This window comes from Rhynchophorus ferrugineus, unplaced genomic scaffold (genome assembly GCF_030347505.1).
Source record: "Rhynchophorus ferrugineus isolate W39M unplaced genomic scaffold, kcgeb_rfMv2 rfM1, whole genome shotgun sequence".
Lineage (NCBI taxonomy): Eukaryota > Metazoa > Arthropoda > Insecta > Coleoptera > Curculionidae > Rhynchophorus > Rhynchophorus ferrugineus.
The window spans coordinates 73,453,771-73,471,753 of NW_027472580.1; the positions used below are offsets into that span (position 1 = coordinate 73,453,771).

A 17,983-nucleotide genomic window follows, 5' to 3' on the forward strand; every position below is an offset into this window, starting at 1 on the left:
CGTCCACTGCGATCTGCATCATCAATGTCCCTACGACCACGCTTCAAGTCAGCAAACCAACGATTTATTGTTGTTTCTGATGGGGAGGAATCTTTATAACACTTTTCAAGCTATTGCATCCCTTGAACGGTATTTTTCCCAACAAGAAGCAGTATAAAATTAAAACATGAAATTATTTTTAATCCATTATTTTGAAAATAACAAAAGTAGTGTCACTCTTAGCACAATAACTCACAAACTTATGAGTAGAATATCATGAAATTTTAATAGCATTCTTTTGAAGGTGACTTTGACTAACTGAAAAAGCGGTGAATGCAATAAAACTAGTGTTATGTATAACAGCTACTAATACAAAAAATACTTGATATATTGAATATAAACTTTTCACAGTGCATCGATTAGTTATTAAAATTATTTTGTTAAAATTGAAACAATTCATCAAAACCTTTTTTAAACGGTTCTTTCCAATACTAATTAGGTTGAATAATTATAAAAAGACATCTTGTCATCAAGTTATTTGTGTATCTACACAAATAACTTTTTTGAGATTTTTTTAAGCAACTTACTTCGGAATTTTCGATATAACGTATTTTATGCATTAATCAAGTACTATACATTGTTATGGAAGACTAGTGTTGGACTGTTTGGTAATTGACTACTTTTTACTATCGAATGTTTCAGTCGCTATTTTAGGTTCGACTGATTTTACTACTTTTTGCCAGTGATTGTTTCAGTCGACTGTTTTCAGGCGCTATTTTCGGTCCGACTGATTTTGTTACTATTTACTGATGGATTGTTTGAGTCGTACACTTTTAGTTCTACTTGTTTTATTCGACTGATTTATACCTAATTTATTCTTACATAGATTTATATAATTTTATTTTATATACATGTAATATAAGTAATTTTATGATCTTTTTGGTAGTTTGCTTGTAAATAACAATATATTGTATATTAATATAGCAGCATTATAATTATAATATAATAAGGTAAAAGATTGGGAATGATGGCAAGAAAATTGGGAATGATAAATAGTAAAATATATTGACTGTTTTTATGGCAATAATAAATAATATTTCGATAACTTTCTCGATTTTTTGTTAAGAAATATTCCCATTCAGTAATAAATAAAGCATTCATACCATTTCATTTAAATCATTTTTAATTATGTCATGGATTAGGTTTTTTTTTCTACGATTAGATATATGTTTAATTTTTATATAGTATTTATGGTTATTGTACATCTTTAGTTTTTAGGTTTTGTTTAAGTTCTATTGTATTGCCTATATTTATTATAGTATATTATATAAAATTAGCAGTTAACACATTAAAATACGATAAAACATTTGTGGGGAATTATTCCATTCCTTTTTCCAGATTCACAGAGCATTTAAATATAAAAGCAATTCTACTTCGTTTAAAATTAAATTTTAAATTGCATGTTAATAATAGTATTCAGTAATTATCTTTTTCCTTTTCTTTTTTTTAAGTTAGTACGTGAATGAATTTGTACATTTCCGTCTCGCTATACTACCGTTGGAAAATAAAACAGTCCAACCGTGCATTTGACTGAAAATAGTAATTACTAGTCGCTAATCTTTTGACTATCGATCGTTTCGACTGTTTTCAGTCGATAGTTCCTAACGCTACTGAAGACGACAATTTCCTTTTAAAGTGTCAAAAGTCATATAGGAACCACTGAACACTGAAATGAACATGTGCTTCTAAATATGATTTATATATAGTATGTTTAATGTGTTATATTCCTTTTAAAAATTAGATAGATTATATAACGTTTTTTTAACGTTTTTGAATGAATTTAGTATTCAAATGTTAAATAGTATTTATATTGTTATATTTTGATAAGTAAACATGTTTTCTCTGTCAGGTGGTCGTTCCGTAATCTTTATTTTATTATATTTTGATGTCCAAACTAACAATATGACACTGAACATTCTACATAACTTAACTGGTAACGTTTTATTTGTTTAACAGAAGATACTTAGTGTTACTTATATATAGAATCAGAAAAAGAACAGATCACTTTAATCGATGATGACGCCAATAACCCATCTGACCGATACGGCAGTACCGGCCGGCTTTCGTGGAAACATAACGTCGGCGCTGCAAAAAGCAATCGCCGGACCTTTAAAAAAGACCTGAAACGAAATAAATAGATGCCATCGAGAGAGAATGTCAGACGTAGAAGATCGCGGACTATGCGGCCGGTCGCATTCTTTCCTCTGGATTTATAAGGACGACATTGCAACACTGCATTCAATTGCGGGAATTGATAAAAAGGGGCGGCGCGCAAAATGCCGCCGCTCCGCAACCTGAGAAGGTGAAGCCCCCGACCACGTTCACGATTGGGTCGGCGGCATTCTACCTCTTCCTTTTTGTTCCGTTTTTGCCAAACCAATTTTCATCGATCTATATCTTCGATCAATATCATTAGACAGAATCAGAAAAAGAGGAATGATGGAAGTATTAAAAATAGAATCCGAAAACCGACTTAATAAGCATTTAATTCATTCTTGAAGGATTCGGAAAATTATCCACGTCAACTAATCCAGACCATAGGACAATGAACAAGATGTAGTATATGATTGGTTCGTTCTGTGCATGCTTATTACGATAATCTGCAACTGGTTATCTATCTATTAATCGGCTTAATAGATAGTAATTTGGCCTTCCTTTTTTAGAAAAACATGGATACCTAGAGGTATGAAATTTGGCACGATTAGAGCTTATACGGTAAACGAATATTTAGGCCAAATTTTTTTTGTAATATGTCTTGCAAGTAAGTAAATTTCAATAGAATGAAATATGCCCGAACCAAGCAGCCACGAATACACAAAATATTTGAACAAATCCCTAAATTTTATAATATGTCAATTGAAAAGTCTCCGGCCTGACACATAGATGGCGCTACTGGAAGTAAATCCATATGTTTTTTAGTCAGCCCTAATCCTCAAAAGATGCGTATATAAATTTGACAGCAGTCGGATCATTAGTTTGTGAATTATAGCATTTTGAGTGAAGCAACTTTTGTTATTGTGAAAAAAATGGATAAAAAGAAATTTCGCATGTTGATAAAATATTGCTTATTGAAGGTAAAAAAATACAGTTGAAACTTGGCTTGATGCCTAGTTTCCACACACTGCCCCAGGAAAATCAACCATCAAGGATTGGTAAGCTAAGTTTAGACGTGGTGAAATGAGCACGTTGCAAGGATTTATCAAAAATGTCAATACATATTGCTGAAGATTATCGATTCTTTTCTCCGATATATCATTATACCAATTTTTTTAAAAATATCGATATATCGATTTTTAAATATCGAAAACGATATATCATAATATCGATATTTTTCTCGGTGGCCCACACCCCTACTGGCGAGTGATCAACTTAGAAATCATCCTAGAATACATATATCAAACATCCCAGTCTGGATACTGGCATCAGTGTGATCATTTTCCTACAAACATCAATTTACGACCATGTCCCAGCAGGATTCGAACCCGCGACTGATAGTAATTTATATAGTTCTGGCGACATGATATATAATTGTAGTAGAGGTAATTCTAAAGGTTATTAACATTTTTCTGTACATTTTCAACAAAAATCGTTGATGCTCTGAACTTGTCACAGTCCTGAAAATAATCTAATGATACTTTATTATAATATTCAGAGGTGTAGTAATTTAAGTTTATCAATTGATTATTGAAATTTAATGCAAATCAGATTTATTTAAATGTAGCTGAAAAAAAGTTCGGTAGAGTTCTTGAGATACTTTGCATATGTGTTTGTTTAATATGTTTCAATATACAGATATATATTACTTTAATTATTATTAAATATATTGCTGATTTTATGTTTAAAAGATTATCATAATAACTTTTAGTCGTATAATATATCATTTTTTATATATGGTTGTAAAATTTGATAAAACAAAAAAGAACTGACAACACTGGATCTTTTATTGGTAATCGAAGAAATGAACAAATTATAGCTAAGCTGAGCCGACATACTATTAATTAGTATGTTATACATTATGGTACAAAATTCAGTCGAATTGAACGGTTTGAAATGATACTTTCAGTCATTTTCCCACTTGTTGGATTTTTCCTGAAAGTTCAACTAAGTCTTGCAACTCATTGTCTTCAAACTGTTCCGAATAAATGAATAGTATCAAATGAACAACTGTTATTACATGTAGAAAAATATTAAAACTATATAACTATAACAGTTAAGTTAGGTTGTTTACATTAATACTTAATAACCAAAGATACCATTGATAAAAATACATGGAACCACCTAATATCGCCATCAGTTTACAGCGACACTCAATATAGACAAGACTTTCTGTAAAGGGGCTCTTTATTGGCTTGTCACTTTATATCTTTATATCGAAATACTGAATAAATATAAATAATAATAATAAGAGTACTGACTTGAATGTAGGTAATAATGATGGGGTAACCATTTACACTAAATTCCTCAAAATTATTTCACGGTCGTAGTATTATTAACCATTTTGATTTTGATCACAGTTATTTTCCCAAAACAATGTTCAATCACCTTAAAATAAATATTCAGTGAATAAATTTAATTCAGTTTCAGACCCACGCATATTAATAACAAAAATTAGAAGAATTAGAGGAACAATGAACAGTCATAAAATCTTAAATATATAATTTCTGGAAGTATATTCGATTTATCTTTTCGACTGATTTGTTTGCGACTAGAAATCATACTACAGTGTAAATACGTATTTACTATCTCATGGTGAAAGCGAAATTACGTAGTCTTATCTTACTAATCAGTGACAATCTATCAAGGAATATAGTTTAATATTAAGGCTAATCCATAAATAATTTTTAACATATTTTCAATGACTTTAATACCATTTAATAGTTCCGGTGTTTTATAATGTATTAAATGTTTAGAGTATCATAAAAAAATAGGCCAGAGTTAATATCTTTTTATTACGACATGTTACGACTTATTTATCGTTATATATTAATCCACATTAAATCAAAACACCTGTTACTCTATAAAAATAGAGAGTAAAACAAATTACGAAATTTAAATTATCCATTCTGTACTCCGTACCGTGTAATAAAACATCCCATACTTACTAACCAATCTAATTATTTATCACAATTTGTTGGAACGATGACCTACTCCTTCAACATTTTTTGTTAGTATTAACCTTTCTTGAACCGCTAATAGTAACGTAAAGTCAGCCACGTCAAGTGAATAATATACATAGTCAATCAGCTTTGCCCTTTTCTTAAAAACTTTTCAAGTTTCTATCAAGAAAATATAACTATCCAAAATAATCAAATTCTAAACTTAGAGTTGGTTAATTATGAAGATGAATATTTACACTTCAATTGTAGATTCAAGGGGTTATTAAAATATTAAATTATGTATTATCAAGAAAGCTGCTTACTTAATCAGAGTCATTTTTCCAAAACAATATTTAGTCACCTTAAAATAACACGTTGAGTGAGTAATAATTCAGTTTCAGATTCACGCATATTAATAAACCAAATTATAAGAATTGAAGAAAATATGAACAAAGATACGGTTTTAACTATATTAGAAATTTCTGGAAGTATATTAGATTTATTATTATAAGTGATGTTTGTATAACTAAAAACGACGAAACAAAGTCTGTCAAAACGAGATAAATTAATTAGCACACTATTTTCCTTGCATAATTTACGTTATTCACGTGCTTATGTTTTGACATGCAGTGCAATATTCTTTGCTGTCAAATAAAATTTCGTTGGATATAATGGAGATATATATCGTTGGAGATAACTAACTTCTAAGGGCGATACATTCACGAGGCTTTTTACACTGAATACCCAAAACAGCCATTTTTGCATCTCCTTCCTGACTTAGAGATTTGTACAAGCACTTTCTGATATACTCGAAAATGGAAATTAAATTAAAGTACACAAAATATTTAAATTCTAAGCTCAGTTTGCTTAAGTTTAAAGTAGTCTGAGCGGATACGAGAAGCGATTTTTACAAGAAATGGTATTATTAACCTTATTTATCCTAATAATACGCACTAACCAAGATACAGTCACATATTCAAAAGTCAACATCGAATATTTGGTTTCTTGTGCATCAAATAGTTCGACGGGCTATATTTCAACAGGTTAAGCGTAAATACTACACATTTGATTGAACAGTTGTGAGTTTTAAACAAAAATCTTCAAACTTTTCGAAAAATAGTTACGTATAGACAATGTATGAATCCAAATATTGGGTCACTGAAGTCAAATAAAGTAAAAGAAATTAAGCAAAGATCTAGTCTAAGAATTCATAGGAAAAATTAAGCTGTTAAAGCATGTCTAAACACAGATTTTGTACGTAATTGTTAGGCCATTACTAAAATAGAATTAAATTTGTGCATTTTATTTACCCTAATATTACAAACTACAATACCACACACAATTTCACTCTTGAGAGCTGTTAAAAGTTTATGAAAATCAAATATCCATCATAAATGTATATTATTTAAATCTTTTTTTGTGTTCTAGTTACTATCAATTATGTAAAATGAATATTTTAGTATTTTGGTTTGAAATCGATATATTTTTCATTTGTCTTAGCAAATATAGGGCACTTGATTTCAAGATCACTATTCTCACAGTATCCAACTGGAGATTGTGCTATTATTCGATACTCTTTAATAGTTTTGGATACTTTCAGGTGTTATACTAATAATATTTTTACTCAATGTTCTTCAACATTTTACCACATGTCACAATTAATGTTAATGTCAATGAATATCTACATACATCAATTCTATAAAAATTCTAGTATTCTCTTCACATTATTATTTCAGTTACAGTCCCACAATACAGTCGCCCTCAAGGAAAGAATTTTGGACACATTTAGGTTATTTGCCTTGATAAATACCAGTTCAATTTTTTCTTTTCATTTCCAGCCCAAAACCAATATTTTAACTGTAAAATAATAATCCAAATAAAATCGACACGGGCTAAAAAGAGCAAACGTTGAAGTGCGGAAATGCTGGTTAGGAAAGGGTAAGTGACGTCAATGATTCGTAGCTCTTCTGATTGGTGTTTGACATACCATGGCGATTTTTTTAATTTTATGTTCTTATTTCTGGTAAAATCTTTAATTTGGATTTGGATGAGTGCATAGGGCAAATAGAAAAGAAAAATAAAATTAAAATTAAAATTTTATGTTAACAAATTATTCTTTTAATAGGCTTGGTGTATTTACTGTTTACTAATATATACTTTAGGCAAAATATAGGTAAAGATCAAAATAGATAAATGAAGTAATTAAAATATTCAGGAGTTAAAATGAAATTAACTACATAATTTGCATAGATAGAACACACATTAGAAGACATTCATTATTTACTTTATAGACCTAAGTTTTGAAAAATCAATAGTTAATTTAATTATTGTAAATATATTTCTTTAATATACATTTCTAAATTGTAAAAAATAAATTACCTAATTGTGTTCGTAATTGTTTTAATATATATGCTAAAGTCAAATATCAATTTCAAAATTGTTTTCTTCATATATTCTCTGTTTTAATATTAAAACATATAATGCCTCATTTATTATTCCATACTTATGTTTATAACATAAAAGAACAAAAAATTATACTTATATTTGATGCTCTGAAGTTGTCACAGTTGTGAAAATAATCTTATTTATGATACTTTGTTATAATATTCAATGATGTAGGAATTTACAGATATTAATATGTAGTGTGACTATTGAAAGTTAATGGAAATTAAATTTAAAAAATGTTAGAGTTTGTCAGTTTTTGAGACAATTTGCATATTTTTTAATATATTTTAATATACAGATATTTATTATTTTAATTAATGTATAAAATATATTTCTGATCTTATATTGAAAATACTGTGACAACAAGTTTTCTCTCTAGCTCTATTATAAGAGAAACATTATTAATTTAAAACATTGTGGCGAATTTCGATCACAGACATCATCATTAGTTCTAATTAAACAGTTACAATTAAATTATTAAAATAGTTTCTTGAAAATTATACCAGCACTCAATTCCATCATTGTTTTCAATATAAAGTATATATTTGAGCTAATACTCTTGTTTGTTTTAGAACTAATTTGATCAATCAACCTATCCAAACTCAGATTCTATTTTAATTACTTGTAAAAAAATATATTGTATATAATTTATAAGATAAATATAAATATAATAACTTTAGTATAATAAGGCTTTTCAATAAGTTTACTATTCCATATGAAATATTGGATGGATAAAGTGTAAGTAAAATATAACATAGTATATTAAAAGAAGCAAGTACAGAACGTTCAACAATGGAAATATTCCAACAATCTGAAAGCCTATTAGAAGCTGATTGGATAATATGGAGATTTAATAAAGTATCATTACTTTGATCACCTCTTCATTCGATTGCCTCGAAAGCTATTACAAATGTCAATACTCAATTACTTCCAAGATCCAAAAACGTTACGAACTGAGAATTTTGAGAAAAAAAAACTATTAATAATATCTTAATATTGATATAGATTTATATTCAGTAATTTTAATAGATCAAGTTAAATCACATCAAAAAAACCATCGCAACTTCAAAAATAAAACGGATCCAACTTTACAGAGCAATAAATCCGAGGGGCAGGGAGGTAACCGGCAATTCCACGCGCGATAGGAAAAAACACAAAACGAATGCTCCCTATATAATCGAGCCGAACTACACCTGGTTCTTGTGCAACGACGGACCATTACCATACGGCATTCCGAAAAAACCGACGCTTTATAAAGTATGAAAAAAAAAAGACCGGTTTACAAGTAATAAATGGTGTTTGTTTTGCCTGGCGGAATGGGCTACGGCTACATGGCGGGAGGGGGGTTCCCTATTGGTCGTACGATTATTGCAAAACGAAGGCAATCGTGCAAATCGACCCATAAAAATTTCCCTGAATCGAAGGAGCTTTAATAGGTCGATAGTGGGACTCAAAACTGTTTTCTATCTCTCTTGATATCTCTAGCGCGCATTAGTAATGCTTACAAGACACCGGTCAGATATAAAGATGATCATTGAGTCTCAAATAGCATCTTCATTGTTAGGATACTTTTAACTAATATCACAAAACAATGGAGCAAGGAAAGATATGCGTAATTTCAAATATTATCTTAGTGCTATTTCGCTCTGACTCTACAGTCAATGATCAACAAAATAGTCGATAAGTCTGCATGCATACCGTACATATATGAAATTTCAGATTCTACATCTTTAAATTCGCAAAATAGTCAAAGGTTTGTCTAGAAAAGTTTACACAACTTTGCAATTTAACAGAAAAGTGTCTTCTATGTATACAGCGAAAGCGGATAATTCTAAGCGTTTTACATAATTTTTGAACTTATTTTTCATAGTTACATTGTATAAAAACTCTTATCATGTTAACCATCATTACGGAAGAAATTATAATTACTATTCCATCTAAATTTTAGTCAATATATATTCTATCTATATTTGTTCATTACACGGTAATTCATACATACATAGATAAAAGCAATTTAAAATTGAAGCCATGAACGGTAAGTATTTAAAATTAATTGAAAGTATGTATGTAGAGCATCCTTTCCCTCCCTGTTTTTTTTACACATTATTGTTTTCATTCGTCTATTTCCAATTATATCAAATCATTAATCCAATAATAAAAATTACTTGATTTCAAAAAGATTGGGTTCGTATAATTTACTTTGTTTTGTCTTGAAAATGGTAAATGTTTTCTGTATCTACCATAATATTATAATTTACTGGCTTAATAATTAATATCAAAAGAAAGCACAGTAAAAAGCGGGTTAAACTATGTTAGAAATTTAAAAAAAAACTCTAATAACAATTTGATCTTGAATCAAGAATAAAATGTGATCTAAAATTTAAAAGCAATGACTATAATGATGGAATAATTCATGAATATTATATATAAAAACAGTTACAGTTTCCTTCTGAGTTTCTTCAAATATTTGGCCATTTCTGTATCATGTTGTATTATCAAAAAGCACAAGTCAGTAATCAAAGTTATGACAAACCAAAACTACCAAATCAAGCTAAAATACAGACAAAATACAGATAAAATATTATGGGTGTTCAAATTATTTTAGATAAAATACAGTAGCAATATATTGGATGATGAGAATCTTCAATGTTTTGTTTAATATTCAATATCACAAAAAAATCATTATTTAAAATTTGTACATTTATAAACACATTAGACTTGGCATCCTTGGCAGTTTTTTTTAATATCAACCCGCCATTCTAATCGATCTATTTCTATTGCAATGCTAATATAAAAGCAGCACTATATATAACAAAAAAAATCTAAATTTTTTTTAGTCTAACTTCTAACAATATTTCATATATCATTATAAAAATATTAACATTTAATTGAATACATTTAAATGAAACAGATATATGTAGTTACACATAATAATTACTAAATTGCAAATAACAAATTGTCAAAAATTAAATCATTAAAAATTAATGTTTAGCATTAGCACAATAAAAATTGTGTATGCAAGTTCTGTTTCCCTTTTTTGAGACTCATATTCAACTATTGTGAGCCATTCATATTTTAAGAAAATAATACTTGTTGATGTACAAGTTGTAACCTACGCATGACTTAAATTTCATAATATTCGTCGGGAGATTCATGCTGATTCTGCATCATAAGTGCTATTATTAAAACTGACTGATGATCATTATCATTGTATAATAATTTAGTCACTGTAACCGAAAATTTATATATGTAAAAATAAATAATGTCAATATACCGTTTTGAATGAATATTTACACGCGCTCGGCTTAACATTTGTTTAGATTCTTTTTATAGAAACTAATGTAAAGTTTTTTAATAAAATATTTTGAGAAAATATAATAATATAAAAATTGTACCTAAATACATTTTTTGTCTTGGGTTGGTTTCAAAACACAAACCGTCTTGTTTAATCCATATCAATTTAGTTTAAACGCACATTACACGCACAATATATACAAAAAACTGAACCACTGTATAAAATTCGGCACCGATCTTGCGAAAATCCTACACCAATAGATGCACAAACGTAGAATAATATAAAAAAACCGATCAAATCGGCCTAGACCACAACAAAAGGCGCACAACAAACAAAAGACTGGCGATAGTATAGTCCGCTTCGGCTGTCGTGATTCACTACAATAACAACGACGATGGCACTTTTTCGTAACACAATTCCTCGTAAAAAAATCGACGGTATACGTAAAAATCAGGAACAATTTTGGTAGCAGGCGAGAGATTCAAAACGGATCCAAAAGCCGAAACACGCCGACGTTGTCTGTCAGTCGTCAGAAGTTCCGAATGGCAAGCACGACAAGTATGTAAAGTATTGTTGGAATTATGGACACATTCGGTCGAGTTTTAGGCGATATTTCACCGCGAACCACACCGTTACTGTATGAAAATCGCTCTAGAACAATTGTGTACTTACCAAAATCTAGATCTGGATCCTCAGCGGCTACTTTCACGGTAATTAGGACGGATTTTGGTCCGTTAATATGAAGAGTTTGTCTGTTTGTGGTATGCCAGGAATGGTACAAAGAATCTAGACAACGCGAACGCTAGAGCGCACACTGAACGCGCATAGTAAGCCTTCTAAAGCCAGTTTTCTTCTCCGCTCTCTCGCTCTCACTCTCTATCACTCTCTTTCTCTCCCCGACGCCATTCTTTAACGGATTATTTTCCAACCACCGTCGCCATCTATTAGTAAGTTGCATTAAAAGTCTGTTAGTGATAAAGAATTCGATAGTTTCATATTATTATTACTTATGTTTTCTAATGTGTTAATACTTTGTGCATGTATTACATAATTACTACTAATACAGTTGAATAATAATAAAAATATGCATAATATCAATTAGTAATTTAGTAATCTAATTTAATTATTTATATATAAATCTAAATTTTTATTTCATTAATTCTGTTTAGCACCATACTATCTTACATGACATAGGTGTACTTGTCTATAATTTTAATGCAATTAATTAATTAAATAATTTAATATCGCATTGGGAATCCAAAAATAATACCAAAAATATATCGATTTGGTGATATCGAATATTCAAAATTCGATACTACATTCAAATTTGTTGTGACGCAGCTTTAGAAACTTCTTGATCGTACGTCAAAAAGATAGAGAAATTGTGAAAAGTTATTTTCTTAAATATTTTATTTTTTGGAAACATTTGAAAACACAACCCCAACTAGTCCCACTTATAATTTACTATAATTTCCATCAAATATCGTGAAATTTGTTCAATTCGCTTAGATACTTAACAGGGTTATTTTTCATAATTATATAAAATAATTACTAATAAAATATTCTCTATAATCGACGTGTAATAAAACATGATTAGTGTATGTGATAATTAAAATAAGTGACTAAGTGCCAAAGTTTAAAAATATAAAGCTCAATATGGTGAAGTTATATTGTCTCAGTATTTTATATAAGGGCCCTACAACTGCAACATGGTTAAAATCTGCTGTGGATCTACAGGGTGTTAGTTTCTTTCAACGAGGCTCCGTACATGAGTTCATGCAATTTTGTTGTAAAACTGTTGTGGAAAGAACTATTGCTGCATCAAGACAATCTGTGAAACAAGGAGAATATTTCTGCCATGTTTATGTTCGAGCTGATAATTTAGCTGGTGTTGTTATATCAGATCATGAATACCCACAAAGAGTATCACATACCTTATTAACAAAAGTCCTTGATGAATTTTCAGAGAAGATACCTTCTTCAAGCTGGCCTAATTTACAAGAGAAGGATGTAACATTTCCACAATTGACTTCCTATCTAGCAAAGTATCAAAATCCTAGGGAAGCAGATGTTTTAACTAAAATCCAAAGTGAACTAGATGAAACTCAAATTATTCTACATAGTAACATTCAAGCAGTTTTGAACAGAGGAGAAAAACTGGATGATTTAGTTGCAAAATCTGAGGAACTGGGCATTCAGTCCAAGGCCTTTTATACAACAGCTAGAAAGACAAACTCTTGTTGTAATTTTAATTAAGTTGTGTAATGTGCTTCAGCGTGATTTGAATGAAATTATATATTTGCATTTGTAATATAATGAATGGCAAGATTATAATATGGTAATTATTGTTGTCTAAATTGATTGTAGTGATACGCTGCATTCCATCAATTATATTTAAAATATTATTAAAGAAGCTGGTATATTATGAAGTGTGTCAAAACTTGTTTCTGTATATATTTGTAGCAGTAGGAATAATGTTTGTTTATAATGAAAACCCTTAAAACTTTTATTTGACAGCAATGGTTGATTACTATCAAGAAACTGAATATAAAGTATAGGTCATAGTGTTTTTATAGATTTATTATTTATTATAAGAAAACATTAAAGCCTAAGTAAAAGAAAATTTGAAGCAACATATGAGAAAATAATCTCTTATATGTCCATTCAGTTGTATTTTCAGACAATACATGTTGAAAATTGTAATAATATATTTATTTTGTTGGAAAATATGCTTATGAGTATTTAATAAACATGCTGGTTTTATAAAACAACCATGTTCAAATATTGGAGCTTAATTATTTATTATATATTAATAAAATAAATTGAGTAACATTCCAACATGTTTTGGAATAAATAATTGTTGCATTGTTATTTTAATGTGTATCTATCTCCATAAAAATGATATAAACCCAATTATCTTGTGTACTTCTGAATGTAAATTAAAATATATATTAAAACCTTTCGTCTATTTTATTGTTTACCTAAAACTTTAGTATAAAACTCAAGCTAAATTACTAAATTTAACATATTTGTGTTGGTAAGGTAAAGTACCAAATTCAACATTTAATGAAAGCCTTAATTATAAACTCATATAATTTTATTCTACTTTTTCCATTTTAGCATCGTGCACATTACTTTCTGAGATAGCCTCATTTGTTACAAGTATTTTCTTAACCATCCTTTCTTCTCGAGCTTTCTTCCTGGCTTCTTTCATAGCCTTCTTCTGTTCCTTTTCTTTCTTCTCTAACAGTTCCTTGAATCTATCATCCCTTGGATCAACTGTATATCCAAAATGTCTTCTTACCTCCTCAATTAATCTCTCTCTACGTTCCTGAAAAGTCATAATAACAAAAATGTTGCTTAAAATGTTAGATGTACCAGCTTACTTTTGCAGCCATTGCTTCTGATTCATTCTTTTCGATCTTGGCATATAAATCTTTTTTCCACTGTTCTAATTTTTCCATTTTCTTAACAATATCATTTTGTCTCTCCATAATTCTCTGATTATTTTCTTGTCTATTTATTTTGGCTTCTTGTATAAGTTCTGACACTGTTTTAGGATATTTTATTTGTTCATATTCAATTGCATCATGTAATTCGGCCTATAGCAAATATATATAAATTCCTACAAATAAGCATAATTATAACATTACCTTTACAGGCCAACATAATGCAGGATCAACCCCAGAAGCTGCTCCATATCTACCATATAAACGTCTAAGGTACTTCAAAGTTCCTTGATGCCAAAATTGAGCTTCTTGAATGGGTGTATTATCATGCAACATATTTCTGTGATGATCCTTTAAGCGGGATTTATTTCTTTTTCTTTCTAATTCTTCCTCTTTTAACAGCAATTCATCTTCAACTACTATAAATCCATGAATTATAATTTTAATTAATATGTATATATAAAATGCACTTCAACAAATTTACCTTCACTAACTTGGGCAGCTTCTAGTTTCTCAATATTTCCTTTTGATAAATCTGACGAAGTATACCTGCATAATATATTTCGTTGAATTTGTAACAATTTTCGGGAAAAATCATTACGAATCATTTTTATCAATTACAAAATAGAAAAATATCTATATTTATGTTCTAAATGCTGCTAAAATATTGAGGTTATGTTAAGATCGTAAAAGGAAGAGCATTTATTATTACATTGAATAATACAGAAATATATATAATTTTAAAGATCCATATTCAAGCCTATTATAAAATTTATTCATATGTTCTTTTACATAGATATAATTATAAAATTAGTTAATATTATGCAACCTTCCATACTGTAGAATAATCCACTAGAAATAGGCCGATTATGATAAATATTTTTCCAGTCCGAAACTCATAAAATCCGGTGTTCTTCAAGGTTCTACCAGTAACTTCATGGCGTATATTCAAGAAGTAAGCGTACTTATCATCAGAGCTTTTGCTCTGATGATGTAAGAAGTAACTATTACGAAACGTCGACTAGTTTTAGACTGTAAAATCGGCGCAAGAACTCAATAATACAAGTGTACAAAAAGTCCATTGGAATGTAAAAGTTTTGTGACTGCTCGTCCTACAAGCTAAAGGTAAATTTATTAGCCAACTAATCAACTGCCAATCTTATTTGCTATACGGACCGAACTAACCTTGATAATCACATTCGTTTCAATTAAACATCCAAATAACAATAAATTCCCAGAGATATTTGAATGAACGAAAAATAAGAATGATCTAATTCGAATTTTAACTCTTATTGTTGGTATTTATATTCTGAACCCCAAATGTGACCGTTGAAAAATAGAGAGTAAGTGGTGTTTTATTGTGTGTGTGCTCCCTTTGGTAGTAATTCTGAGTTAGACTACAGTTCTGTTACTGGATGCTGATATGGGAAAATCTCTGGTATAGATAGATATTTTTTATTTTGCGCTGACATGTTTTAACTAAAACTTATAATTCCATTCTATCAGGGTTTATCCTGGAAATTTAGGTAAAATTAAGCAAATCAAATCAATCAGTGTAAATAAGCATAATTAAAAAAAATTGCAAGCTGGCGAAATTAGAGTAGTCGAAGAATACGGTACATTTAATCTAGGAGTGAAATGTGATACGTGAAGCATTTAAATTTAAGGGTTTTCTTGTATTAAAATATGGTTTGATTGGCAGTACTAGGGATGCCGAAAATATATCGATATTATATATATTATCGATGTTATATCGATATTTTTCTATAATTTTTCAGAAAAATTAATATTTCTTAAACATTATAAAAACCCATTTAATAACTTTTTTATAAACTGTTTAAATTAGTACTAATTTAGTGTATTTTAGTACTTAATTTTAAATGTTTAGTAATTTAATAATTAATAATTTTGATATTTAATTACAAGAATATAGAAGAATATCGAAAACACTATATCGATATATCGATATTTTTCTCGGTGGCCAATGCACACGGTGGTCTGTACAATCGTTCTGTACAATCTGACATAAATTCAAAGAAATTATTATTTTTTGTTATGAACCATACACGTTTTTTAACTTATGTAAATACCAAAATGCATAGGTGCAATTTCAGCTAATCCCAGTACACAATCCATGAAAATTTGAAGTAGTGGTTACTTTCAGTACTCCGTTAATTTCGGCAGTTTTCGCACCCTTGCACGATGATGTCATTTTAAAATCCAGGAAAAGAACGGTATGAGGAGAGTAGAATTATATTTTTATTTTCTCATTATTAGTAGTTTGTTCAATAAAACAGTGAACTCACATAATCTAAATTTATAACATCAAAACGTCGCAATGTTGGCGCATCAATTTTGAATTTTAGTTTGTTTTGGCTTTGACATAAAAAAATCTAATCAAAATAAAATAATGATACAAAAATAATGTTTGTCAAATGTCATTTATTTTAACATTCTGGTACATCTAATGCGTATATTATCTCATTTCTCTTCGAAGAAACTGATTGGGAAGGAAATCTGTTTTTGACTCTCATTGTCTAATGGAATCGCAATGTTCAATAAAATTATCAAAATAAACAAAACGCCAAAAGAATGTATGGCGGTTGATAACCTCTAACTATTCTCACTAATATTTTGAAGAATTTTGCGAAACGTTTAACAACCAGGCGAATTTTGTAGGCTGATTCAGTTACATGTTCGAACATACCAGACAGCATTGTGTTCTTTTTAACTAGAGTAAAATTAGAAGGAAAATATTGTCTGATTTTGAAACGAATTTACAAATTGTGATTCTAAAATGGTCAAAATGTGCGAAGGGAGAAAAAATAACAACTGTTTTGGAGATATGGCAAATGCATTAGGGAGAATTCAGTGATATATATTATCAAGAATGGTATATACAGGTAGTAACAGAAGAAATAAAAAATACGGTTATATCAAAATGACTTAACAAGGAAACACACCATCGAAGGAAACAAGAACAAAACGTAAAGGGTAAATATGCTCTCTAATGAAAGTAAACTACTTTACTCAGGTATAGAGTTGTTAATTAGGTGAATTGGGCCTTCGGGGGATGTCACTACATCAAAATCGCGCCCGGAGGTAGAGTACCTTATGGTTGGTGTGGAAAAGAATTTCATGTAAATATAATTAAAAAACTCTAACCTACAAATTCTTCAAGTTCTCCTTAAAATAAACTATATTATATAACATTTTTGTTTAATTATTTTATTTAGATTAGAATTTTGTTATATGTCAAAATCAAAGTGTACTAAAACTCAGAATTGATGCAGCAATATTGCATCATCAATTCGGATGACGCGGTTTCACTGCTGTTTTGGATAAACTATAAGTCATTTGGTTGTGAATATTGTCGCCGAACAGTCATTTGGGTACATTTCATTTAGGTGAGAATCTGTTTTATTGTTTAGTTAAATTTGGCAAATTGGATTCAATTCTAGAGATTCGATAATATAGTTTTAGTATATCATAGAAGATGACATTTGTAGGAATAAACATACAAAAATAAGGAAAATTCTAGGTTAATCGACGAGTGCAAGAAAATAATATTCTAACCTTAACTGCTGTTAGCTTATTTTGAAGGATTTTTTTTGGGTGCTAACATTTTACGACAGAAATGGCGGTAAATTTAAATTTTG

The 17,983-nt window shown here is 29.3% G+C and overlaps 3 protein-coding genes and 1 long non-coding RNA gene across 8 annotated transcripts in view; 2 read left to right on the plus strand and 2 right to left on the minus strand.

Moving 5' to 3' along the window:
• scalloped (TEA domain transcription factor 1 homolog scalloped) overlaps nucleotides 1-11,712 on the minus strand; it is a 249,560-nt gene extending 237,848 nt beyond the window's left edge. The window contains exon 1 of one of the 5 annotated variants that reach the window (XM_076394556.1): nucleotides 11,548-11,712. Coding sequence is in view for 2 of the 5 variants with exons in the window: in XM_076394546.1 (XP_076250661.1) it covers nucleotides 10,976-10,985 (10 nt within the window). In the remaining 3 variants the exon portion in view is untranslated. Of the gene's footprint in view, nucleotides 1-10,975; nucleotides 11,401-11,547 lie in introns of those variants that run through there. The other 4 variants (XM_076394563.1, XM_076394571.1, XM_076394546.1 and 1 more) reach the window with 4 other exon arrangements.
• Nucleotides 1,458-3,981, plus strand: LOC143190393 (uncharacterized). The gene is made up of 2 exons (XR_013004229.1): nucleotides 1,458-3,056; nucleotides 3,114-3,981. It is a non-coding gene; the product is annotated as an uncharacterized LOC143190393 (long non-coding RNA).
• A 514-nt stretch (nucleotides 11,713-12,226) lies between the features above and the next one.
• Nucleotides 12,227-13,832, plus strand: Ykt6 (YKT6 v-SNARE homolog). The gene has a single exon (XM_076409891.1). It carries the CDS (start codon nucleotides 12,532-12,534, stop codon nucleotides 13,129-13,131), a length of 600 nt encoding a protein of 199 aa, XP_076266006.1. The 5' UTR covers nucleotides 12,227-12,531; the 3' UTR covers nucleotides 13,132-13,832.
• Nucleotides 13,833-13,954: 122 nt separating this feature from the next.
• On the minus strand, nucleotides 13,955-14,999 carry CRIF (growth arrest and DNA damage-inducible proteins-interacting protein CRIF). The gene is made up of 4 exons (XM_076409877.1): nucleotides 14,809-14,999; nucleotides 14,529-14,743; nucleotides 14,262-14,477; nucleotides 13,955-14,206 (listed from the first exon to the last, which is right to left on the minus strand). Exons 1-4 carry the CDS (start codon nucleotides 14,930-14,932, stop codon nucleotides 13,973-13,975), a joined length of 789 nt encoding a protein of 262 aa, XP_076265992.1. The 5' UTR covers nucleotides 14,933-14,999; the 3' UTR covers nucleotides 13,955-13,972.
• Between the last annotated feature and the right edge of the window lie 2,984 nt (nucleotides 15,000-17,983).

Excerpts from the sequence above, each read along its gene's own strand:
- Ykt6 (XM_076409891.1), top strand. The coding sequence starts at position 12,532 with ATGGTGAAGTTATATTGTCTCAGTATTTTATATAAGGGCCCTACAACT.
- CRIF (XM_076409877.1), bottom strand. The coding sequence starts at position 14,932 with ATGATTCGTAATGATTTTTCCCGAAAATTGTTACAAATTCAACGAAAT. Across the intron at positions 14,744-14,808 it reads AGCTGCCCAAGTTAGTGAAG|TAGTTGAAGATGAATTGCTG; the intron begins GTAAATTTGTTG and ends ATGGATTTATAG. Across the intron at positions 14,207-14,261 it reads CAGAAGCAATGGCTGCAAAA|GAACGTAGAGAGAGATTAAT; the intron begins GTAAGCTGGTAC and ends ATGACTTTTCAG.